This window comes from Schistocerca americana, chromosome 3 (genome assembly GCF_021461395.2).
Source record: "Schistocerca americana isolate TAMUIC-IGC-003095 chromosome 3, iqSchAmer2.1, whole genome shotgun sequence".
NCBI classification, from domain to species: domain Eukaryota; kingdom Metazoa; phylum Arthropoda; class Insecta; order Orthoptera; family Acrididae; genus Schistocerca; species Schistocerca americana.
The window spans coordinates 240,589,319-240,616,472 of NC_060121.1; the positions used below are offsets into that span (position 1 = coordinate 240,589,319).

At 41.9% G+C, this 27,154-nt stretch overlaps 1 protein-coding gene across 3 annotated transcripts in view; it reads right to left on the bottom strand.

Moving 5' to 3' along the window:
• The window catches only part of LOC124606669 (ADP-ribosylation factor-like protein 3), a 46,131-nt gene that overhangs the window by 10,061 nt on the left and 8,916 nt on the right, over positions 1 to 27,154 (bottom strand). For 2 of the 3 annotated variants that reach the window (XM_047138683.1, XM_047138681.1), the window contains exons 2-4: positions 24,992 to 25,252; positions 18,749 to 18,985; positions 13,340 to 13,732 (exon numbers count right to left, since the gene is read on the bottom strand). In XM_047138683.1, coding sequence (XP_046994639.1) covers positions 13,691 to 13,732; positions 18,749 to 18,985; positions 24,992 to 25,252 — 540 coding nt within the window. In that variant the 3' untranslated portion in view covers positions 13,340 to 13,690. Of the gene's footprint in view, positions 1 to 13,339; positions 13,733 to 18,748; positions 18,986 to 24,991; positions 25,253 to 27,154 lie in introns of those variants that run through there. The other variant, XM_047138682.1, reaches the window with a different exon arrangement.

The following is a 27,154-nucleotide window of genomic DNA, read 5'->3' on the forward strand; positions in this document are numbered from 1 at the left end:
CAAATATATGCTGACTTCCAGATTATCCTATGTCAGAGACCATATTTGCCAGATTAGTACGATTTGAAATTCTAAAATTTCTCATAATCTTTCACTGATTATGTCAAGGCTTGTGTCTTTCATAATTATTGTGCATTTTTAAAGATTTGTGAGCCCCATGCAAAATTTGAACTATACTGTGAATTGTTAACTAAATTTCTTTTTATAATGTTTCCACAACATTATCCTTGTCCAAAACAATCTCTTTATAATTTTACTGTATATTTATGTGAAAAAGGTTATATTTCTGAGAATCTTTGGACATTTACAAATGTTTTGTGTAATGTATTCTACAGTAAATTGTGTGCAACAGTTGTGCATTCTGTAAACTGTGGCAGCAACATCATTTTAGAAAATCATTTCCACCTCAGGTACTTATATCATTAGTGTAATGTTTCCATGTTTTTCTGCTCATTGACCTGTTTTTTCTAAGTCATTGTTTGAAATTTAACGATCCGTAACTTTGGCTCTTACAAATTCAACCGCTGTGTTGCAATATTGTGTTTTGCACATATCATATCTGTCATATTGCATCCCATTTAGGTTCCCACTTCAGCAGTAGTTAATACTGTCAATATGTAATAGCAATGTTTTCAACACAGTTAAATGAGCTTGGTAGCGAGCATAACCTCTTCAAAGGTTTCAAGAAATACAGTTATCTTTAAGCAATCTGTAAACTTTATCACAAGTTTTTTTGCTTGAATGTTGTAGTACCAGGTATTAAAGGGAACTTGCAGTCAGCATAGTATAACAGTTCCTTAAAATAAAGCAATGACAGTGGGGCTGCTTTGAAGTTACAGTATTTAGTGTTCTGGTAAACACTGTCCCAGTCAGATTGCAGCCCCACTGTGAACGCTGTTTTCAGGCATAAGATGGGTTAGTTGCTGTTCATATGCAGCTGGAAGTCACTCTCACAGCTGACAAGCAATTGGAAGCTGCTTCGAATGTGGCTGTTGGGCAAAATACTATGAATTATGTACAGAAGACACCATAAGTATCTCAAGTACTATGCTCTCACATGGATACAACACTGAAGCGCCAAAGAAACTGGTATAGGCATGCATATTCATATACAGAGATATGTAAACAGGCAGAATACCACACTGCAGTCGACAATGCCTATATAAGACAACAAGTGTTACTCCTGCAGTTGTTAAGTCTGTTACTGCTGTTACAATGGCAGGTTTTCAAGATTTAGTGATTTTGAATGTGGTGGTGTAGTCAGCGCAGGAGCGATGGGACACAGTGTCTCCGAAGTAGCGATGAAGTGGGGGTTTCTCCATATGACCATTTGACAAGTGTACCAAAAAGATCAGGAATCCAGTAAAACACTAAATCTCTGACATCGCCGCAGCTGGAAAAAGATCGTGCAAGAACAGGGCCAACGACAACTGAATAGAATCGTTCATTATGACAGGAGTGCAACCCTTCTGCAAATTGCTGCAGATTTCAATGCTGGGCCATCAACAAGTGTCAACATGTGAACCATTCAATGAAACATCATCAATAAGGGGTTTCGGCACTGAAGGCCCACTTGTGTACTCTCGATGACTGCGCGACACAAAGCTTAATGCTTCGCCTGGACCCATTAGCACCGGCATTGGACTGTTGATGACTAGAAACATGTTGCCTGGTTGGACGAATCTCGTTTCAAATTGTATCGAGCAGATGGACACGTACGAGTGTGGAGACAAGCTCATGAATCCATGGACCCTGCATATCAGCAGGGGACTGTTCAAGCTGGTGGAAGCTCTGTAATGGTGTGGGGCATGTGCTGTTAGAGTGATATGGGACCCCTGATATATCTAGATACTCTGACTGGCGACACGTACGTAAGCATCCTGTCTGATCACCTGCATCCATTCATGTCCATTGTGCACTCCAGCGGACTTGGGCTCTTCCAGCAGAACCACACAAGTCCCGAATTGCTACAGAGTGTCTCCAGGAACACTGTTTTGAGTTTAAACACTTCCGCTGTCCACCAAACACGAACATTATTGAGCATATTTGGGATGCCTTGCACTGTGCTGTTCAGAAGAGATCTGCACCCCCTCAAACTCTACATATTTATGGACAATCCCGTAAGGATTCATGGTGTCAGTTCTCTCCAGCACTACTTCAGACATTAGTCGAGTCCACGCCACGTCATGTTGTGGCACTTCTGCGTGTTCTTAGGCCCTACATAATATTAGGTAGGTGTACCAGTTTCTTTGGCTCTTCAGTGTATTTCCTCTGTAGCAAGTACAGGGTCTATAACTGTTCATCCATTTGACCATGACTGGTGTGTTCGTGGTAGGTCTAGGGACCCTTTACAGTGAAGGCAGGACCCAATGAGAACATGATACATTACTCCTATCCTCCTAACAATGGTATCTAAGGTACTGTTTTGCACTGAAACTGAGCCAGACACACTTCACTTGTTGGAAAGCCTGTTGTGACCTCTGTCATGAGGAAGCAAGTGCAGAAGCATAGGGATATGTTTACTATGGTGAGTAATGGCTCCCCTTAGCCAATTGTGTCCTGTGTATGGCTGAGGTCTCATTCAACATGTTGAAGATTGCTCTGGCAGCCACTGAGGGAGCAGGATGCAACTGACTGCAGATTAAGTGGAACCACAGATACCTGACATCTGGGATCTTAGGATCATTCCAATGACTAGAAGGGAGGGTTGAGGAGACCAGCCTCCTTCGTACTATTGGCATTTCAAATGTATGGTGAGTAATGGCTCCCCTTAGGCCATTGTGTCCTGTGTATGGATGGAGGCTCATTCAACATGTTGAAGATTGTTCTGGCAGGCATTGAGAGAGCCGGGTGCAACTGACTGCAGATTGATAAGTGGAACCACAGATACCTGACATCTGGGATCTGAGGATCATTCCAATGACTGGAAGGGAGGATTCATGAGACCAGCCTTCTTCATAAGTTTACAACAAAGCTCACAGTATGTAGCATAGCTCTCAAAACTGACTGGGTACCCCTGTTTCAGACCTGAGCAGAAAGCTTGAATCAGAGACTTCAAAGGTTATGTGACAAGCAGGTTGTGACTTCCTGGACTGATGTCATAGGGCTGAAAATTTTAGGCATTGTAGGGTCACCCTAAATGGATCAGGGGTGCACTACACAACAGAAGTTGCTACCCAGGTGGCTGACTATGTGTACAGCATATACAAGGGCGTTATTTTAGGTGACTCTCCATGCATTACAGATCATGATAGCTTTAAGAGACTGCAAAGTATTAACACAGGATTCAATGAAAAACAGTTAAAATCGTAGTGATCAACTGATGAAACATTCACAACAGAGAACCAGAGTTTGAAGCAGTCATAAACAGTAGTGTAGTTCATACAACACTTGGTACAGAAAAATTGCTAAAACCTAAACTGACAGCAGTGAGAGTTTTGGGCAATATATAAGCATCTATTTAATGGATAGGCTAACGGGAAGTGGTGCATTTGTCACAGCAGACAAGTTACTCAAATCCATGAGGGCAGAATGAAAACCTGCGTGTGAAAGTATTTAGCCAACACTCACTATCCACAAGGATGGGCATAAACTCGTAATTGCACCTTTCTATTGTCCACTAGGATCGCTCCTACTTGTAACCAAAAACTTTGGAGAAAATCTCAATCCACTATTCCATATGTTCCCCAATCATACTGATATTATTGGATGAGACCTTAACAATCCAACAACCAACTGGTATACTCACAGATTCCTAAGTGGTGGACATGACAAGACATTCTGTAAAACATTACTAAAATTTTCTGAAAATTATCTAGAACAGATATTCCGGGACTCTAATTGAACCTAAGAACAATAAGCAGATCTGACCTCTTTGAAAATGTCCATACTGAAAATGTTATCAGGGATCATGGGGTAGTTGTGACAACAATAATTAGTAAATGAGGGCAATATGCAAATCCTTTAATGACTTACATAGAAGAATCTTATCAAAAGACCTCTCACGAAATCTAAAGTAATTCTAGTTATAAGTAAAGCCTGTCAGTGGCACCAAAGTTAGTGCCCAGATACTCACAAAAAAGACAAGAATTGAAATTAAGTGTAGCAAAGCAAAAGAAGAAGTGTTAAACTCTTATTTTCAATCCTTTACTAAGGAAGATACAGATAAACAACCACAGTTTACATTTCACACTACTGCAAAGATGAGTGCTACAGATATCAGTGACACTGAGAAGCAGCCAAAATGAAACAAGGTTCCTGGGTGACGGGATCCCTATCAGATTCTATACAGAATTTGCAGCTTTTGTGGCGGCGTTCGTAGCGACAAACAATTCGCTGTAGAAACAGCTTACGAAGTCACCGCCACACTTTTAATAGCGGGCCGACCGGTCCGCTGGAACAGTGAACAGAAAGATGAAAACCCAAACACTCTGATTAAATAAAAGTCGGTACTTATCTTTATTAACGAAGATACAGAAACACAGTAGTGAACTCCGGGTCTACCGGGAGTTTGTCTAGTTCGAGTCGGAGCGGCTAGGTCAGCGTCGGCTGACGACAAACAACTCTGCTGCGATGAACACACAACTGACTAGCAAGTACACAATTCGGTGGCGAGTATACAACTGAGGGGCGAATACAGAACTGTCCTAGTGCTCGCAACTCCAGCGCTTAAGAAGCCAGAAGCCAGCGGTGGCACGTGCAGACTTGCGGCGATTTCCTGTCTCGCTGGCGCTGCTTATGCGGACGGCGTCCGGACTTTGATGCTGCCAACCTTTTGGCAGCGGGCTCGGGTGGCATTACTGGCTAGGATATAACAGCAGCAGAGTTAGCTCACCATTTAACCACAATTACTGTAGATCCATTAAATAAAAAACTGGACCCAGTGACTGGAAAGAAACTTAGTTCGCAGCAGTCTAGAGGAAGGGTAACAGAAATGATACAAAAAACTACTGTCCAGTCTCACTGACTTACATCTGTTGGATTCCATAAACATTGAGCATGTGAAAACGCAAATTGTGCTTTGCTCGCGATATCCTGAAAGCCTTGAATCAAGCTGGATGTATTATTTTTTAAGTTCTGAAAAATATTTGACTCACTTTCACAGCAATGTATACTAACATAAGTATGATTATGTGGGGCATCAAACAAAATCAGCGATTGGCTTGAGTTGGTTGGTTTCTGGGATTAAAGGGACCAGACTGCTACGGTCATCGGTCCCTTTTTTCAAAAAACTAAAACCACCCACAGAGAATAAAAAACGAACAACAGAAAAGATGGCAAACGACACAGGACAAGAAATACTTAGAGATCAGACAAAACAAATTAAAATCACACAGAGTGTGATGGTGGTTGGCCGACCATAGAGATAAAAAAGGAAAAGCCAACCACCAAGAACACATTAAAAAACACAGTGTAAAATTGGAGGCCAAAGGCCAGAATCAACACAATAAAACAAACACTCAGATTAAATGATAAAAATGATAATGATTAAATGATAAAAAAACCCTGCCCGAATAAAACGCAAAACTAAGTCCACCAAGGCAGAGTCATCTGTTAAAAGGGCAGGGAGCGTGTCAGGCAGTGCGAACGTCTGCCTGAGCACAGCTAAAAGTGGACAGTCCAATAAAATGTGGACCACCGTCAAAACGGAGCCACAGTGACATAACGGTGGGTCCTCACATCGCAATAGGTGGCTGTGCGTCATCCATGTGTGCCCAATGCGCAGCCGGCAGAGTACAACAGACTCCTTGCGAGAGACCCGCAAGGAGCAGTGCCACACACCTGTAGCCTCCTTGATGGCCCGAAGTTTGTTTCGTGAAGGCAGTGTCCCAAAGTTCCAGAATTTTGCCGCGTAAGAACAATCGCAAATCAGTCTCCGGGAGGCCAATGTCCAGAGATGGTGTACTGGTGGCCTCTTTCGCCAGGCGGTCAACATTTTCATTGCCGGGTATCCCAACATGGCCTGGGGTCCACACAAAGACCACAGAGCGGCCGCAATGGGCAAGAGTATGCAGGGACTCCTGGATAGCCATCACCAGACGAGAACGAGGGAAACACTGGTCGAGAGCTCGTAAACCGCTGAGGGAACCACTACAGATAACGAAGGACTCACCTGAGCAGGAGCGGATATACTCTAGGGCTCGAAAGATGGCGACCAGCTCAGCAGTGTCAACGCTGCAGCCAGCCGGCAAGGAACGTTGTTCGGAATGGTCCCCTAGAGTTAGCGCATAACCGACACGACCAGCAACCATCGAGCCGTCAGTGTAAACAATGCCAGAGCCCTGATACGTTGCGAGGATGGAAAGAAAGCGGCGGCGGAAGGCCTCTGGAGGGACTGAGTCCTTCGGGCCCTGTGCCAATTCCAGCTGAAGGCGAGGGCGAGGCACACACCACGGGGGTGTACGCAGAGGTGCCCGGAAAGGAGGCGGAAGAGGTAAAGCCCCAAGCCCGGAGAGAAGCTCTCGGACGCGGACCGCGATCGTACATCCAGCTGATTGACGTGCGACTGTGGGAATAGTAGCCGATAGTTAGGATGCCCGGGCAAGCTGAAAACATGGGCAGCATAAGCGGGCAGCAAACGTTGGCGCCGTAACCGCAGTGGAGGGACACCTGCCTCCACTAGTATGCTGTCCACAGGGCTGGTACGGAAAGCACCAGTGGCAAGGCGAATCCCGCTGTGGAGGATTGGGTCCAGCACCCGCAATGCAGATGGGGATGCTGAGCCATAAGCCAGGCTCCCATAATCCAGACGGGACTGGATTAACGCCTGGTAGAGCCGTAACAGGGTAGATTGGTCGGCGCCCCAGCGGGTGTGGCTCAAGCATCGCAGAGCATTTAGATGCCGCCAACACATCTGTTTAAGCTGCCGAATATGAGGCAGCCAAGTCTACCGGGCATCAAAAACCACCCCCAAAAACCTATGTGACTCCACCCCACAGCAAGAAGTTCACCATCAAGGTAAAGCCGCGGCTCCGGATGAACAGTGCGTCGCCGGCAGAAATGCATAACGCAGGTCTTCGCTGCCGAAAACTGAAAGCCATGAGCTACAGCCCAAGACTGTGCCTTGCGAATAGTGCCCTGCAGCTGACGTTCAGCAGCTGCAATGCCATTTGAGCTACAGTAAAGGCAGAAGTCGTCAGCATACAAGGACGCTAAGACAGACGTTCCCACCGCCGCAGCGAGGCCGTTAATTGCTATTAAAAACAGGCAGACACTTAAAACATATCCCTGTGGCACCCCGTTCTCCTGTGCGTGGGAGGAACTATGGGAGGCTGCGACTTGCACGCGGAAGGTACGATGCGACAGAAAATTTCGGATGAAAATCAGCAGTGGACCCCGAAGACCCCATCCATGAAGCGTGGAAAGGATGTGATGACGCCATGTCGTGTTGTACGCCTTCCGCATGTCGAAAAAGACAGCAACCAGGTGCTGACGGCAGGCAAAAGCAGTACGGATGGCGGACTCAAGGCTCACCAGATTGTCAGCAGCGGAGCGGCCTTTACGGAACCCACCCTGAGACGGAGCCAGAAGGCCCCGAGACTCCAGTACCCAACTCAACCGCCGGCTCACCATCCGCTCAAGCACCTTGCAAAGAACGGTGAGGCTAATGGGGTGGTAACTGTCCACCTCCAAAGGGTTCTTGCCCGGCTTCAAAACGGGGATGACAATGCTTTCCCGCCATTGCGACGGAAACTCACCCTCAACCCAGAGACGGTTGTAAAGGTCGAGGATGCGTCGCTTGCAGTCCACTGAAAGGTGTTTCAGCATCTGACAGTGGATGCGATCTGGCCCAGGAGCGGTATCAGGGCAAGCGGCTAGGGCACTGTGGAATTCCCACTCACTGAATAGAACATTGTACGATTCTGGATGGTGGGTGCGAAACGAAAGGCTCCGGCGTTCCATCCGCTCTTTAATGGAGCGGAAGGCCAGGGGGTAATTCGCAGGAGCGGAACTCAGAGCAAAATTCTCCGACAAGCGGTTTGCAATGACGTCGGAGTCAGTAGAAACTGCTCCATTCAGTGAGAGCGCTGGGACACTGACAGGGGTTCGATAGCCATAGAGACGTCGAATCTTGGCCCAGACCTGCGATGGAGAGACATGGAGGCCAATGGTGGAAACATACCGCTCCCAGCACTCCTGCTTGCGTTGGCGGATAAGGCGGCGGGCCCGCGCACATAGCTGTTTGAAGGCGATGAGGTTTTCTATGGATGGATGTCGCTTGTGTTGCTGGAGCGCCCACCGGCGATCTTTAATCGCTTCAGCGATCTCAGGCGACCACCAAGGCACAGTCCTCCGCCGAGGGGACCCAGAAGAACGGAGAATGGCAGATTCTGCGGCAGTAACGATGCTGGTGGTGACTGAGTGAACCACCGCATCAATGTTGTCATTAGCGAGAGGCTCAATAGCAGCAATGGAGGAGAACAAGTCCCAGTCAGCCTTATTCATAGCCCATCTGCTGGGGCGCCCAGAAGAGTGACACCGTGGCAGTGACAGAAAGATCGGAAAGTGGTCACTACCTCACAGGTCGTCATGCACACTCCACTGGACAGACAGTAAGAGGCTAGGGCTGCAGATCGAAAGGTCCATGGTGGAGTATGTGCCATGCGCCACACTGAAGTGTGTGAAGGCACCATCATTTAAAATCGAAAGATCGAGCTGCGCCAATAAGTGCTCAACGGTGGCGCCTCGACCTGTTGCCACTGACCCACCCCACAGAGGGTTATGGACGTTAAAGTCACCCAGTAACAAGAAAGGTGGCGGCAATTGGGCTATCAGCGCAGCCAGGACATGCTGTGCGACATTACCATCTCGTGGAAGGTAAAGATTACAGATGGTAACAGCCTGTGGCGTCCACACCCAAACAGTGACAGCCTCTAAAGCTCTTTGTAGAGGGACAGAGTCGCTGTGAAGAGAGTTAAGGACATAGATGCAGATGCCACCAGACACCCTTTCATAAGCTGCCCGGTTCTTATAACAACCCCGATAGCCACGGAGAGCGGGGGTTCGCATTGCGGGAAACCAAGTTTCCTGAAGAGCAATACAGAAGAAAGGATGAAGGCTGATAAGTTGTCGGAGCTCAGCTAGATGGTGGAAGAAACCGCTACAGATCCACTGGAGGATGATATTGTCCATGGCTGAGAAAGGCGTGAAGGGACTGTGAAGGCAGATTACGCAGCTGGGTCACCTGCTGCCTCCAATTGAGCGCCTGTGCTAGTACTATCAATGGTGTCTGAGGGACCGGCGAGATCGAGGTCTTCAGCAGACGCCAGAATCTCGACCTCTATCCTCAGACGCGGAGCTTGTAGGAAGCGGTGGGACGGGTGCCACCGCACTGTCGTGATTTTTACGAACCTTTTTCTTTCTCTGTGTCTCTCTCTGTGCCTTTGGTGGTTCCGGCTGGGAGGGCTTCCCTGGTTCAGTCTCAGGGACGGACGACGGCCGTGAGGCCCTACGACCAGCAACCGGTAGGTGTTTGAGCCGTTTGCGGGTGTCCGCTTTTAAACCCGTCGGAACTTGCGAAGGGAGATCCCCAAGGGACCCCCTCCTGGTGAGAGAAGCCGAAGAAGTCTTACGCTTCTCCGGCTGGGAAGGGGGAACTGATATCCCTGATGGTTGGGGGGCGTTGCTCCTGAAGTAGATGGAGTAGGAGCAACAGGGAGTGAAGTGCCCCCCCCCCTCCCCCCACCATCGAGGGGGCAGGTGTGGGTCTCTGGCTCTGAGAGCTAATGATGTGTGACACAGTTATGGGAACTGTAACAGGAGCGACAGTGGCAGCCTAAGTGGTCGTCATGCGTACTGGATACAGTCGTTCAAACTTATGCTTAGCCTCAGTGTAGGTCAGCCTATCCAGGGTCTTGTATTCCATTATTTTCCGCTCCTTCTGGAGAATCTTACAGTCCGACGAGCAAGGAGGATGGTGCTCCCTGCAGTTGACACAGATGGGAGGCAGGGTACATGGAGTATCAGGATGGGATGGTCGACCACAATCGTGACAGATGAGAGTGGAAGTACAGCGAGAAGACATATGGTCGAACTTCCAACACTTGAAGCACCGCATCGGGGGAGGGATATAGGGTTTGACATCACAACGGTAGACCATTACCTTGACCTTCTCAGGTAATGTGTCACCCTCGAAGGCCAAGGTGAAGGCACCGGTGGCAACTCGATGATCCCTCGGACCCCGGTGGACGTGCCTGACGAAATGGACACCTCGTTGCTCTAAGTTGGCGCGCAGCTCGTCATCGGACTGTAAAAGAAGATCTCTGTGAAAAATAATGCCCTGGACCATATTTAAGCTTTTATGCGGGGTGATAGTAACAGGAACATCCCCCAGCTTCGTACAAGCGAGCAAGGCTCGTGACTGGGCAGAGGATACTGTTTTTATTAAGACTGACCCTGACCGCATTTTGGACAAGCCCTCCACCTTCCCGAACTTGTCCTCTAAATGTTCTACAAAGGACTGAGGCTTCACAGACACAAACGATTCCCCGTCAGCTCTGGTACAGACGAGATACCGGGGCGAATACCTTTCACTGTCATTCATAGCCTTTCGTTCCTCCCATGGTGTGGCCAGGGAGGGGATCGATTTGGGGTCATACACATTAGCCTTAAAGTGAGCTTTGGAACGCTTAGAGACTGCTGAACGGCTGGCCGCCAGCGAGAGATGATGTACCACACTTCATTGCGGGTCATCCGCCCTGATGCCACCTACTCCAACCAAGGGCCCTCCCCACGGGTGCCACCCAGCCGCAGCAATAGCCACCTGGCAGGATGGCCATTGCCGGGAGTCCTGATGCCCCAGGGAGACGGGCATCTATTCCTTGGCATATGTGGGGAGTTGATGGCACAGGCATCAGTAGAGCAATCCCTGTGTTGTCAAGGGGCTACAACCAACAGGGTACATGGCAGCCCAACCACAACGGACTGGCTACCGTGCTGGATGTTAGGTGACATGTGGTCCATGGTCATCGTCAGTGCAGAAAGTGGCACTGCACAGCACAAGGTAGAAACTGCACGCAGGAACGTATCCATGCCCAAGAGATGGAGAGAGGGCATGACTGCAATGCAACGACGAATAAGCTGGCGAAAGTTCTCAATGCAAAATGGACACAATGCACCAAGTAAGGCGCCCTTCCCCAATTGGCTCGCTCTTCGGAAGAATTTAGAAAGATGGAGGTCAAACCCGAGAGGGGACCATCACATAAGGCCGAAACGTTTGAGGCTCCTTTTAGTCACCTCTTACGACAGGCAGGAATACCGCAGGCCTATTCTTACCCCCGAACCCGCAGGGGGGTGGCTTGAGTTGATTGGGTAAGAAGGGCGCAGTATGTTATCTCGTATTGAGAGTTGTTGACAGAAGTAAAACCAACTTCATGCAAGCCCTATGGAATTGTGTTGAGACTCTTGTAGTTCATGTTGTATGTTAATGACCCGGCAGACTATATTCATAGTAACCTCAGACTTTTTGTCAATGATGCTGTTATCTATAATGAATTACTGCAGAAATATTCAGTCAGATCAAAGTGGTCCAAGAGTGGCAAATTGCTTTAGATGTACAGAAATTTAAAGTTATGCACTTCACAAAACAAAAAAAAATTTGTATCCTTTGACTAAAATTCTGATAAGTCACAGAGCTCAGCTTTAGGTAAGCAAGGTGGCAGATTTTGATTCATTGGCAAGACAGCTGGAAAATGCAGTCATTCTACAAGGGAGACTACCTAAAAATCATTTGTGCATCTCATCTTAAGAGTATTACCCAGAGCACGATAGACCGAGACCAATTACCTGTAGGACCAATAGCACCTACTGAATGTAAACACAGAACAGTGCCACGAATGGTCACAGGTTTGTATGACTTACAGAAGGAGGTCACAGAAACATTAAAAAAATGTGAATTGGAAGACTCTTGGTAATAAGACATAAATTATCTTGTAAAAGCCAGTTTACAAACTTTCAAGAACAGGTATTAAGAACCTAGAAAAGTTATTCAGCCCTCTATGTATCACTCATATTGGGATCATGAAAATGAGATTGTACAAATTAAAAAAGCTACAGAGGCATGTAAGCAACCACTCTTGTTGCACCACTGAAACTGGATTTATCTCTGTTCTGAACGTACCTTTTCATACTATATGTTCACTAACAACAGTCTCAGGTAAGGAAAGTATACTACCAGCCCTCCTAATTGTTACATATAAAGATGCTCAGGACTTTCACAACTTCATCACTACTGATATTACCCTGGCGTTCACCAAAAATTATTTAAGTAAACCTAAGTCTGAATTGTTCCATTAGAACAAAAAATTATGTAAGAATGATAATGAGAACAGATATTCAGCAAAACCGCTTTATTACATCACATGTTCATATATAAATATTTGTATATCATATGAGATCATAGAGCTACTTTACATTTTTACTCATGAGAAAATAAAAAACAATATCACAAGCAGTTTTGGACGGATGACTAGATAGTTTCGTGCTCTAACAACTGCATTGTAAAGCAAATTTCATTCAGGAAAAAGATGCAAGGCACTGACAATATTTCAGCAATAAGCATTTGTCATGTAATACTAGTTTACAGAAGACTGTAAACTGAGATTCTTCACATAAAATGGAAACATTCATAAAAATTAAAACTTCTTAAAAACTCTAATATGTGCAAGTCATAGTGATATAGATTCATTAAAAATATCTCTGGATAAAACTATAATGCTCAATAATTTTATCACTTGCTCTTTGATTGAAGACATTTGACCTAATTGTTAAACTACATAAATGTATTTTGTGACGAATAATTCATTAATCATGTGCTCTGACTTTCAAGAATTATCTCACTAAAATTTTAAATAATCAATGTAATGGATATGCTTTGAAGTTTGATTTTTTTTCCTCTCTTATTGTGAGGCACCTAGTCAGTTAAGTGTATTCTGAGCTTAAAACTTGAAAGCATCAGGAGCTATCTTACACAATTAATGAGAACCTCCAATTTAAAATGGCAGACAAGGAAATCTGCATTACATCCACTGAATATGGAACTGTAATTACAAGGAGGACTATTACAATGTCATGAGAGGAGTGGTACACTAGATTAAAATTATGGTTCCCTTTGAAACTAGCACATTATTCAACTTTCACATAGTATGAAATTATTTCTCAGCTTTACTGAACCCACACATAGTGCATTGCAACATAAGATTTGTTCAAGTATAATACTAAGCACAAAAATTTGAAGAGTGAAGTCAACTATTCATCGCATGTCCAGTGTTGGTCGATTTACATATTTTAAGCATTTCAATATTTTCGTTACATAACTGACACCCCCCCCCCCCCTCCCCCGGTACAATCATTTTGAAAACAGATCTACAGTTTCTATCAAAATTAAATTAAAACTTCCCATTACAACAATGCGCTCTTTTATATCTCAGCACATAACACTACATAATGCCATTTCTTTAACCCTTGCTGAAAAACACAAAAATAAAATTCATTACGGGTATCAACAACTGGCTTACAACTAAAAGAAGGCACCTAAAACCTTTAATGGTCCACAACTCTTGGAACACTAAAACAATTAATCAAAAGTGAGATCTCAATTGCACTGAAGACTCATTCTCATGTGGCTGTTGTACTGACTCAATATTAAAATTGAGTATCAGTGTACCTGATGGATACATTTTAACTGGCAAAATTATTTCCTTTTGATGTTCTTACACACCCAATCCATTCCATCCTGAAAAGAAAAAGGAGAGTAAGTGCAAAAACATAGTTCCTGGTGATAAAAATGCTTGGTAACCAATACAAATTAAACTGGAGTTTAAACAAAAGTAAATACAGTATGACATGATTTTTTTTCTAAAACTGATTTCAGAAAACCATGAATGTGTCATATATTTATGAGCAATGAACTGAAGCAACCAGCCCTTATTCATGCTATAAAATTTATGTGTCTGCATATTTTCATGTCAATCTATGGAAGGTGCACATTCAAGTTATTTCATAAAACACATATGTCTAAGGCTGGGTGTACACCTGGCCGTAGGTGGCACAGACAGTGCAGAGCAGAGTGACCTAGTTCTCTGCAGTACATGCTTTCTAACGGTGAAGTGTCCTACCATATAATCCTGAGCACCAACACTGACTGTGCTAGGGTTGTGGCAGTGCTGCAGTTTCCTGTCTCTTGAATGGTGCAGTTGACTTGCTCTACAGCTAGCTGCTATGACGTTGGATGAATTGATAGGACTAGGGTGTAAAGAACCTCTTCTGTATGACACGAGTCATCTTGGTTCCATGAAGAAAACACTCAAAGACTAAACAAGCGAAAGAAATACACTACTCACTTATAACAGCTGTGTTTCCTTGTAACTTAATAATGGCCACAATAAATCAAACAGTGCTGGTAAATAACATTAAAAGAAATTTAAATTAATACTGTCCTTTTCTGCTACTTGCAACATGCCACAACACGATTCGTACAGGGCTGATGAAATAATTTTTAAAGCTGTTTTTTGCTACAAAGGCATGCATCCTAGCTACAGTCCGCGTATGCTGCAATGGGCACAGCTGGATTTTAGGCTTTTCTCGAAGTTCTTCATTGTCTCTTTCTCCTTCCGATAACAGCAAATTTAATGACATGCAGTTGAGAAGTACACATACACCCTTTACCAAGTTGTCTACAGTGTCTACTTTAACTTTGACTCCTGAATAATCTAAACTGATTTGCCAGCAATCCAAAAGCACACTCAACCATTTGTCATGTTCGCAACAATCTATAATTGAAAATGTTGTTGCCCTGGTCTTCAAAACTTGCGGCTTTGTGAAAGATTGCATTAAATCCTTAAACAATGGAAAAGACTCATACCCTCTAGAACAGGGCCAGCCACAGCGTGCCAAACTTCACACCATGTGTGGGCCAAGCCCAAAGCTGTCACACTGCTTTGCTCGGTCCTTCTCATAAGTACACAGAAAAGTGTGACATTTCATTCAGCATTGCAGTGTTGTATTGTTTGCTTGGCACAACACTCCGAGTTCACTATTTGCTCATGGCAAGAAGGACATTCACATGTCCAGTGGTTGTTTGCACAAAAAGAGGCAGCCTAATGATCTATCATTGCAATCCTTTAAAATAAATGGGAATGACAAAGGAGAGGGAGGAGAATCCTCAATTTGCGTAAGAGACAGGTTTGCGCATTTGCTATGAAATGACATTACAATATCATGTAGAAAGAATTTCAAGATTTAATTTATAATGAAAATGTGAAAATTACAATGATCAACAGATATATTCATTGTTTTGAACATCAAAAAGTACTTTGTGCTAAATTTGCATGCCTGGAGGGCGTGAAGAAATTGGCGGTATGAACAGTAAAATGTCTGAAGTCACACGCATTATTTCATTGTCATTTGATTTCAATGGAAATGAATAAAGAGTTTGGAGTCTTCAAATATTACTGTAAAGTATGTTGGTTAAGTTAAGGGGCATGCCTTGAACAATTTTTTGATTTAAAACTGGATATTATTGAATTAATGAAGGAAAAAGGAATGCATTAACGAAAATTAGAACATCTGGAATGGCTTGCAGATTTTAAGTGGATTGACCTCACACTGACTACAGTAAAACATTGCAAGGTAATTTCTTTTCGATTTGATGGTGATACATTTAAAAAAGAAAATCACATTGTAGAAGGGGCAGATTCTGGCAAAGACAGTCCAGTTCCCTAAGCTCACTTGCATTGAAGAAAATGTGTGGTTTGAAGACTTGGCTCTAAGCACTATGGGTCTTAACATCTGAGGTCATCAGCCCCCTAGACTTACAGCTACTTAAACCTAACTAACTTAAGGACATCACACACATCCACGCCTGAGGCAGGATTCAAATCTGTGACCATTGCGCAGTTCCAGACTGAAGCGCCTGGAACCATTCGGTCACAGCGGCCGGCGTTTGAAGAATTCATTGTGGCTCTGAAAGAGGTACAAGGATGGTTTTCTAAAGGTTTTGGGGACAATCTTACATCTTTTTTTTCGAGTTGTTTTTTAGACCACTTGCCATTTCAGTTGAAAGTGCCCCTGTGCATATGCAGATATAAATGATTGACCTGTAAGGTAATTCCAGTTTTAATAACAAATATTTTTATGTTAAAATTGTCCAGCATGTCTACATTACTATCCTTATGTAAAATTTCCACGTTTCAGTATTTGAAGTCACGATATTTGGGCGAAAGACTTTTTTTCAATTGTGAAACTACATCAGTTACCATAATGTGGCAGCTTGACTGCAAAAATTTGTGAAATTGTCTTCGTCTGTCCATATGTCGACAGTTTGTACAACATAAAAATTAATTATGTCTTCAGCATGCCAAAAATAATTAAATAATATTAAAAATTTATTTTGTTTGTGATCTATATTGTTGAGAAACGTGAAATATAAAACCAAGTCATATGCAGCTGCCATTTAAATGTGGTGTGTTCACAGTTTTCCCCTCTTCCCCCTTCTTGTGCTCAGACAGTGTGATTTGGTGGTGGGGAAAATGTGAAGCTAGTCTGAGCACTTTGGCACTAGCCAAATTCTTGGCTTCCCCTGCCCTAGAACAAAAAACCAGTGAGTGCAAATTACAACTGTATAGTGAGGCTCCTTTACAGACCAGCAGCTGCCCGTACACGTTGCACGTAAGGGCCTACGGTAGCTGTATTGGCTGTCTGTGCCCCAGTATGTGCTGTGTCGTACTGTGCTGCCCTGCCCTACTGTGTGCTGACCTAGCTTCCTGCTCTGCATCAATACTATATGCCCAGGTTAATACTTGTTCTCAACACTGGCATTTTCTTCTTTCTTTTGAGGCATAGTACCTTACCTATTTAGATGGGACATTACAACAGTGGACAGACATGCAGTACGAGTCATGTGCAGGACTGGTGGAGTCAGATGCTTGAGTATGTAGTTTCTATGCAATCTGGTACAGGTCACAAGCTGACTGACATTCTCTGAGCTGCAGTCAAAATACTGTCATTTTTATTTGCAATTCTGTTTGTTTAATTTTCAAACTGTCTATTAATTAGTACTATTATTGTGCTTAGTTATGAGAGTGAATGAAGATGTGAATGTGAAATAATGTTTTATGTAAAGTTATTATGCTGTACACTGAAGTAATTGGTCATGTGAGGAATGTTCAAGAACAATGTTTGTGTTACTCAATTGTACCGAGGAATTTGTTATAAATTATTTTGTCAGATTATGGTACTGGGGAAATGAGATTATGATGTTGGTATAGTAGTATTCTTAAAAGGGAGTTAATTTTATATTTGTGGGTTTTCAAACTTTATTTATGGTAATTTACTGTCCTGATTCAGTGACACATTTTGATCAGTTCTGTATATATGTGCAGGACTGAGTGGAATTGGAGCTGCTTTCCGAGTGGCTGCACCGTTTCTCTGCCAATCACAAATAAGCATATTCTTGTGTATTTTGGGGAACTATAAACTTCTTTTGTGGAGAGAGATGAGTAGAGTCGGGGCTTGAATCTCATTGTGATCAGACCTACTGATATGTGCTCTGATGAAAATTATTAATATTGTGACATTGTGGTACCAAAATGTTTGAGAAGTGCTGTCAAGTGTTGAAGAGAGTTTGATTTAATGCCCAGAGTGAAATTCAGAAGCTTTTGATGACACTTTAAATAATTAAATTCATGTGTGTTGCTCACTTGCGAACATGAACATTTTGTTACATGAGATTGATTATAGCAACCTTTGAGTGAGCTATTCTAAAAGAAACAATCTGTTTGTAAACTTTCTGGGAAATATCATTAATAATTACCATAAACTGGCTACAGTTATGAATCATGTGTGCTTTTCAGACTTTGTACAGCTTAGAATAAGGCTTGGTAGTAACTGGTGTATGCAAGCTTACTGTAATAGAGTGAAATGTTACGCACATAAATAGTTTCATTTAACTATTCCTTCCACTGACAAAACGATTTTTAGTGCGACTTGTGGTTACAAGGTGTAAAGCTGCTTTTTTCCTATAGCCTTTTCTGGCTGAGAACTGCGATTCAGTAACTTTAAGGAGGCATGCATTTGGGAAGAGATTCACCACAAAGTGAGTGGAACTTTGAAAATGCTCTACGCCGCCACACTTTCCATATGTACAGTTACTGAAATATTATGCAATTTACTTGTTTACTAATCGTATGTATGCATCTGTTTTGTATTCTCTAATTTATAAAATTAAGTTTATCTATGAACAACATAATACTTTGTGAATGTATAAAGCTGTTTTGTAGCTTGTTGTTTCTAAAATTAAGTTTATTTACAAACAACTTAATACTGCGCAAAATTGAATGCAACCTGTCTGTAAACGTTGTGCAAGTTGATAATGTGAAACAAAACTGGTTGTGGCATCCTGTTCCAATCAGACAAAAGTTACTCCATAGAAATCTCACTTGTAAAAGATGTGCAGACCGTGATTATGATGCATTTTATTAAAATTTTGGCAGCCACACTTCTGAAAAAGGTGCTGAAAATGTGAGAGCTGAGAACAAATATCAGACCTGCTATTTGTTCATAGTAACAATCTAGATGTGCACTTTCCATACACAGACATGAAAACACCTGAAACCTGTAAAGGGTAATAAAATAAATTTGATAACATTAATAAGTGGTTGCTGCAATTCCTTGCTCAGAAAATAGAATATTGACTGAAAGACACAGATACTGGCCTCGAGCACAAAGAGATGGAAAAACATCATATGCACACCTTTATCCCCTCGCCAGTAGTGGCAGAGCAAGCTTGAATCTGCCAAGGACGATCTTTAATAGTATGCAGTCCTAAGCCTTCAGCAATTTCTGATGCTGGTAATGCATGGAGGAGATCTTGCTTATTGGCATAGACAAGTAATGGTACACCACAAAGCTTTTCTTCCATCAGCAGCTCTTCTAATTCCTGTCCAGTTTCTTCTAGGCGTTTACGATCGGCACTGTCAATGACATATATCTGGAGAGTAGAAAGGTATTAATAATGGTATCTGTTTTTACCAAGTAACAAAGCAGTCAAGTGATAAACAAAATCTTAATATTTTAATAAAGCAATGCCACAGTGCTCTTTCTATTTTGTGCAAGAGGGAACTAGATGTCAACTAATTGTGCACTCCTGGATCTTTACTACAAAGCCAGAGAGAATGGATCTACAATAACTACTGGGAGAAGTAAGGTTCACTACTGATTTTAAAATTGCTATTAAGATGGCTTTTTTCCAGTTGTTAGAAAATACGAGGCTATTCCAAAAGACATACACAGTTTAATTAATTTGCATTTCACATCATATGAAAAGAACATGAACAGTCTACATACCAAAGGAAAGAGCAAGGTCAAAGATTTGTTTTGTTAACCACTAGCTGCGTGAATGCCTGCAAGAGCTGTGATAGTTGTGTAAACTAGGGTATTCGTGGCAATAGGTAGCTGTGAACAAGAGGCTATAATGCCGCAGGAAGTTTTCTGTGTTCTTAAGTTTGCAAGAAGTGAGTTGGCAGCTGCAGTGGAGTGGGCATTTTTTTCTCCGATTCGGTACTGAACCACCAACTAGGAAATGCATAAGCCATTGATTTAAGCAATTTCAACAAAGCTCTGCAAAGGAAAAAGTCCTGGCTGACAAGGGTGTCTCAGAGTATAACATCAGCTGAATACAAGACAGTTTTGTTCATAGTCTGTGTAAGTCAATCAATAGAGCTAGTATGGAACTAGGAATACATCAACCAACTGTATGGTGAGTTGTAAAACAGTGTTTACAATACTGTACAAGCCCTATTGCTTACAACTGGGGTACGCCCTCCCTGAGAATGACAAAGAATAGCGTACTAAATTTTGTGGTGATGCTTAAAAAGATGGAGGCTCACACATTTATACTGTCAAGGAGCTGTTTATGTCCCACCTTTACCAACAACACTAGCCAACCCATGGAACCGTGTCACTGTTGCTGGTGAACTCAGTAACATGAGACATTCTTCTTCGCATGGTGGACGAGTCTGGTTACCGCTTAGATATTTGCCCGGCTGCAAAGGAGGAGGGGGGAGGGCGGCATTGAATATTTATAACCTGTGGTTTGTGGGATTTTTTCTTTTTTCTAAAACTTCCTCTTTTGACTGGTATGTGCACTGTTCGTGTACAATTTACACATAATGAAATACAAATCAATTAAATTGGGTCAATCTTTTTCAATAACCCTGAATGCTGGTTAGTCAAATTTAGTAAAACTTCTAAAGGAGAAGTCTCTTTGAATGTTTTTGCATACAATTTGAGCATGGAGAAGCTCACTTAGAGATAAGGAGTGGTTATATTCCTCAGTACCCCTGGAACTGAAATCCCAATCGCAAACACCCCTCTCATGCATCACTTGATATTAATGGGCACCTCAATCCTGGCTGCAGTCAGCCATAATAGCCATATGAAGTCTACAATTGTTCATGCAATACCTCCTTGTGTTGTTACGAGACACCTCAGAACTTTTACAGGTTTTTTTTGTATTCATGAATGGCACCTGGACATTCTCCAATCAGCTTACCATATTGACTTGCGGATGTGAATCCACTGATGGAATTAACAAACTATGTCACACCCTCTTCTTATTATCTTTAGTTGTTCTTCACAAAGTTGAAAAGGTTGAGAACCGCTGCTGCAGAGCATGCTCAGCAGCCAAGGCAGACAGTAAGAAAATGAAACATCTACAGTTGTCCTTATGGTGCCATTTTTTGTGTAGCTACCAGTTTTGGCACTTGAATGCACTATCTTCTGGCTTTAGTTGACGTCGAAGGGGTTATCACGATTCATATAATACGATGCATCAGTGGCCAACAACTGGTTTACGCGGACTACCTGTAACTGTGATGTCTGTAGTAGTCTGCGTAAACCAAGTGTTCAATTGTGAAAACCCCTTCAGCATCAACGTAGGCCGAGAATGTTGCATTGAAGTGCTGAAACTGGTAGCTACACAATAAATGACGTCATAACGGCGGCTGTAGGTGTTTCATTTTCTTGAAATAGTGAACAGCCATACTTCCCCACACCTCCAGGCACAAGGACGGACATACAAAAAGGCAGATAGTTGCTCTGCGTCCATTCATGTACTCACTGTTTACTGGTAAATATTACCAAATAAAAAGCCATGTTGTGAACACATTAGTTGGTACACGGAATGTTTAGTTTCATGTATTATCCTGCCTTTGATGTTATACAATTTGCCTGGGGTGGGGTTGGAGTTTAAGTGGTAGAGGGTGGATGCCTGGAGCAGGTCTTACAGTGGGACTGGTTGGAACAATAGTAGCAGTATGAAATTTGGGGTAGAGAGATAATGCTGTGAGAATGTCATATCGGTTGACAAGAGTGTTATGGAGGTAAGACAGGCAGCTAAAAACAAAAGTGGGATAGATGATCATATTTCAAGGCTTAACTCAAGAAAGTCATAGCCTTGGCAATGTAATGGTCTGAACCATTTGACACCCAAGTGGCAAACAGGGTGCCTCTGAGGTTTTTTAATATCTTCATATCTCTCTCTCTCTCTCTCTCTCTCCCCTCCCCCCTTTTTGATTTTTTGATTTTCCTTTTTAATTCTTCACAGTACTTTGGATTCCCCTACTCATTCCTCTTCGCTTCAGTCCATCTTCAATTCACATTCTGTTCTGTCATCTCTGGACTGAAGCTGACATAGTGATTACCAACATACTATATTTGACCAGCTACTTTCTTGGACACCCCTCTTCATTCACCTTTGTCTCCTCTTGTCCTAACAACAGGTGGGTCCCTCTCAACCTCTAGTCTATGCGACAAACTTCAATCCCAAACTTCACATATCTATCCACTTTTTGTCCCTGAGGAAGGAACTGTGAGGTTTATTCAAAAGTGAAGGTCATTTCTTTAAATTTATATGCTGGCAACATGGAACAAAACTGCACAATTCAGCACCATCTACTGATTGTTTACGAAGAGTCAGAATTCACTGTAATGATTCAGTATTCATTTGACTGTGGATGAACGCAGAAAACAATGGCCTCGAAAATAATTGGTGCTGTAAGTCACTTCTTGTGTCCAAAAGGATCTACAGCTGTTCAAATTATTCAAGAGTTGTACCTAGTTTAGGGACCTCCAATTTCGAATGGCGAAAAGGTTAGATAATGGTGGCAAGACTTTAAAAATCGCCATATAAATGCGAATGATAAACAGCAGAATGGTAGGCATAACATCCAGATCCCTAAAATTGTGCAGTAAGTGGACAAAAAACGGTGATATAATTGATATCGACATTACAGCTTGCGTTTTGTGGCAAAATACTCGCTAAACTGCATCTCCATCCTAAATCAGCAGCACTGGAAACTGTTGCCCACAACAATCCTCCTCCATGATAATGTGCAGTCACATACTGCTTCACTGCCTGTACCACTGTAACACAGATTTCCATTGGGTAATTTTTGATCATTCATTCTACAGCCCCAGCCTTGTGGCTAGCAACTATTACCTCTTTCTGCACCTCACACAATTGCTCAGTGGACAATGGTTTGAAGATGATGATATCAAGACCACCATTGACAACAAGCTTAATTCCCACATAGGGAGTTTGATGCAGACACTATTACAACACATGGAAAGTGTTAAGAAGCGAATGACGATCATGCAGACATACACATTAGCTTTGTACGTAACTAAAACTACCAATAAGAGCTATTTCTAATGAATATATCTACTTTGGTACTGGACACTTCTTACCTTTCATGTATGCCTCATAACAGTTACAAAAGCTAGGAACAGAAACTTTAAAACTATTACCAATACTTCAATTTCTGAGGATAACTACTTGTAGAAAATTATTTGGTCATGTTCAAATAAGGTGAGAACAGGAGTGGGAGTAAAGGCAGGCTGATGACAGGAGCAAGGTCAACATTGTGTGAGCACACACAGATCTGTTGGAGGCAAAGTTTCTGTCTGCACAGTTTAGAGAAACTAATGTTATGGAGAAGAACTCATATATCATGGTTGTAAACCAGCTGTAACAATCAACTGCTCATGTTAGGCAGCACACTACATAAGTGGATGATCCAATTGAGTTCCATCAGTTCAAAGTTCTCATTAATCTAGAGCTACAAATTCACATCATCAATAAAGCGCATGCAATCTATGAACTAACTCCATTCTCTTGATAAGATATTCTTGCTCTGCCTCAAAATTACTGCAGCCCATCTCTCAAAATGAAGTCTTTGTCCTCCAACAAACACAATGCTACTTGTTTTGCCTCATACTTCTGCTCTGGAATAACTCTTCTCACACTGACTACAAAAGCCTCCAGCAAACACCACCATTGGTTCTCAGCTGTCAAATCTCATCTTGCTAACCTGCTCAAACTGTCAGGCCTAAAAACTCACATGCACAACCTAAGAAAATCCAGAACCCCAACAGATCCATACCACAATCATCAATCCATTCTCAGAAAATCACACTTGTGCATCAATCTTGCTGAGGCATTTGTAGATCACTATTACCCTCCCCACCTTGATCAAAATGGGATCTCATGTAATAGACTGTCAGTTTATGTAATAATTTTTTGTTTATTTCATTTATGCAGCTTCTCATATGGTCTCACAAGGATAAGTGGAAATCGGAAGTGGTCACTGGAAATCTAACTGACGATTTCTGCAACAGGACCCATCTATACTAATCACCACCACTGGCATCAAGAACTACCTTCCCCAAAAATGAATCACACGAAAGGAACACAGCATTCCACTATCCCAAATCACCATTCCCCTGGGATGATTCCTCTGCACGAGATTTGAAGGATATGGCCGAACACTTGGCACTCATCATGAAATGACTCTAGAAATTTTGATGCCTGAGGTACCAGCAAGGACAGTAATAATTTATATGTGGGTAGCAGTCCTGTTCCTTTTCAGGAGAGGGGGTATTTACAAAAGTAAGAACCACATCCTCAAAACTGGAAATACCAATGAATGATGTATGTGAGCCCAGGGACTGGTCCAACTTCATGTACCATATTTGGGTTTTCCCCTGAGCTACATTCCACTTCAAAAGCTTTTGCTACATATCATCACGGTCTAGAGAGGTAGTCTGATTCCGAATAACGACAGCTACTTTCAGAGGCATTGAGAAGTTGAGACTCGAAAGACCAATTGACGACAGCAAACTGTCATAATGATTTGGAAGAGGGGAAATAAAAGCACACACGAAGAAGGCTTGAATAATAATAATAATAATAATAATAATAATAATAATAATAATAATATGGTGTGAATAGGTAATTCACCATTCCACCTCACAAAGTCTCTCTTAGAATGAAGCAGTCTTCTTATGGAAGAGCTAAATATACAGGAAGTAAGTACTATACAATTCTGATTTCATGCTTGGTAATGGAAATAAGAACAAAGAAAAATCAAGAAATCTACTAGCATAATTTGTTGATCTACAGAATGCCAACACTTGCCTTTAGCCTTAAGTTAACACTGTAAGAATCATAATCACAAAAGATATATATTATGTGACTGTTCATTGTTCACTATACTAAGCAAATCTCAATTCCACCATCTGTTATACGTCTAAGCCACTCAATGAGACACTGTAAGGACAGATATTCCTTTCTTATGTACAAATCATGGATCAATACACAGGAATTTGTGTGCAGTGTAAATGCTGGTAGACTTCCATAAAGAATGACAGCCTGCAGAGAAATCATACAGTGTCAGTACTCTGCTATGAGAAATATATTTCATTAAATGTTCAGGACTTTTATTGATTAACTCCCAAGTATGTGTGTTTTCTTACAATAGGAGGGTGTACATCTAGAAGGAACACTGCACTGGTAAGGATAATTTGCTGACGAAAATTTAGCTGAAATTTTAGGCTGAAGTCAATTGCATATTGTGAATGTACATACACTTGTAAGTCTGCACATGCACATTTATATTTCATAGTTTATGTATAAATATCTAAATATATTACTCACCAAAACATCCGTATTTTCAAAGTAGTTTCGCCAATATGGCCTAATCTTTCGTTGTCCACCAATGTCCCAAACATTTAACTTAAAGCCTTCTGACTGAACGCTCTTTATGTTGAAACCTTGTGTTGGAGTGATGTGTGATATATCTTCAGATGCAAGTTTTTTGAGTAGTGTTGTTTTTCCAGCATTATCAAGGCCTAACAACAATAAGCGGAGTTCCTTCTCAGGAGAGGACTTCAGCTTCCGAAGAATTGAAAGCAAACCCTATATGCAACATGAAAAAACATAACGTATGAATTGTCTGTTCATACTTCATGTGATAAAAAAAAGTAATATAGCTTATCCGACATTACCTATGTGGAAAGGTATTCTGTGAAGCTACTCACGTATTTTATAATAATTTACACTATTTAGTAAGCAATCATACACACACTTACAACAAGTTCAACTAACAAATTTTTGACACTTTGCTATTTACAGTTCGGCAGTCAATAACCTGCCTTTCCCTGCCCTTTCCACTTAACATAACTTCCACATTTGGCAATGCCTTATGCACATAAATATCATCAATTTGCACCCTAGTACAGATTTCGAAAAACTTCCACATATAGGTCTCCTACGGGAGAGTGAGAGAATGGTTGTACCAAATTGGTAATGCATCAGTAAAAATCCTGTCTGCCTTTATGTGACTTAAATTACAAATAATATTACCTACTACTACTACTACTACTACTACTACTACTAATAATAATAATAATAATAATACCTGTATTTGTAAGTGACATTAAATTAATATGCTGTTATACTTTAGAGAGCTGCAACCCCAGCTACTGTTTTTATTCAGGAAATAACCTATTGTATAAAAATAATTCATCATGTTAACCATACCCTCAATGCCTATTAGTATGCCACATACAGTATTGTGGAGCATGTATTTTACCCTGTGTGAGAGTATGCAATCTAATTTCAGCAAGATTGTTCACTGATCTATACCCGTAAATGTATTATGGCTTTGCATCTTGAGCAAGGTAAAATCAAACTATTTGTTTAGTATGTAAAGACATGCAACTTGAACATCACAGAGGATATCTGAACCAAGACAAAGCAGCTTATTAAGTTCAACTGCACATGTTACTAGCCAAGGTCAGTGAATGTCCTTTGATATTGTATACTCCACACGTGGGCAATTTTCGCACAGAATAGGGTCTGCCACACTGGCTGTAGCTGGGTACAATGCAAACTTTCAGTTTCCAACCCAGCCATGATAAGCAACAATGCTGCAATTCAAACAAAAGCAAAAGGTAGAACACTAGATCACTTGTCATCCATTCATGGGTAGAATACTTTGGTAGAATGAGAAAAAGGAATCTCCTGTCAAGCAGATGAGCATCAATCCTTGTGGTCACATTTGTAATGCACTACATGCAGCACTAGCAGAGATCAACTTGTGCATATGGGTAAGCTGATTAAGCAATGGGCATGAGATACATTGTGCAATAATATACAATTTTCTCTTATATGATAGCATTATTGAAGCATCTTCAGTGTTTGCTTGTTTTTAGACAACACTCTAAATGGAGAGATCATAGTATTAAAAATGTGGAGTGTGGTCTTCTTAAATAATACTATACTTTGTTTTTTGTTCAGTTGCACACACTGTTAGCAAGCCAAAGTTTCATAGTAAGGAATTTTTAAAAAATCATTTGCTGAATCTTTGGCTGTTATCTGTGGCTAATCAGGTATACTTTTTCATTTATTTTTATATACATCAAGTTTTTAAACTGTGTCTTCAAATTAGTTGCCAGCTTGTTTGTGCCAGAATAATACTTATTTTCAGCAACCTAGAAAGGAATGAAAAGTCTCAATGAAAACCTTTCTTGTATCCTGGCTACTTCAGTAATTCTTATTTTCATACCAAAACCACCATTCTCAAGTAAATGCACTGGTTATAAATGCACAACAGCGAAGAACACAAAAGGAATTTGTTCATAAAACTCAATATAATGCCACAACTTATTTTTTACTACAGCTACTTCACAGAACGTATTATCTTGCAGCTTATGCTGTACTGTCCTAAAACATTATTCAACATATTAACAAAGACTGGAAGTATGTCATTTATCTATATGCTAGTACTTCTGAAACATAACAAACCAGTGCAGTGGG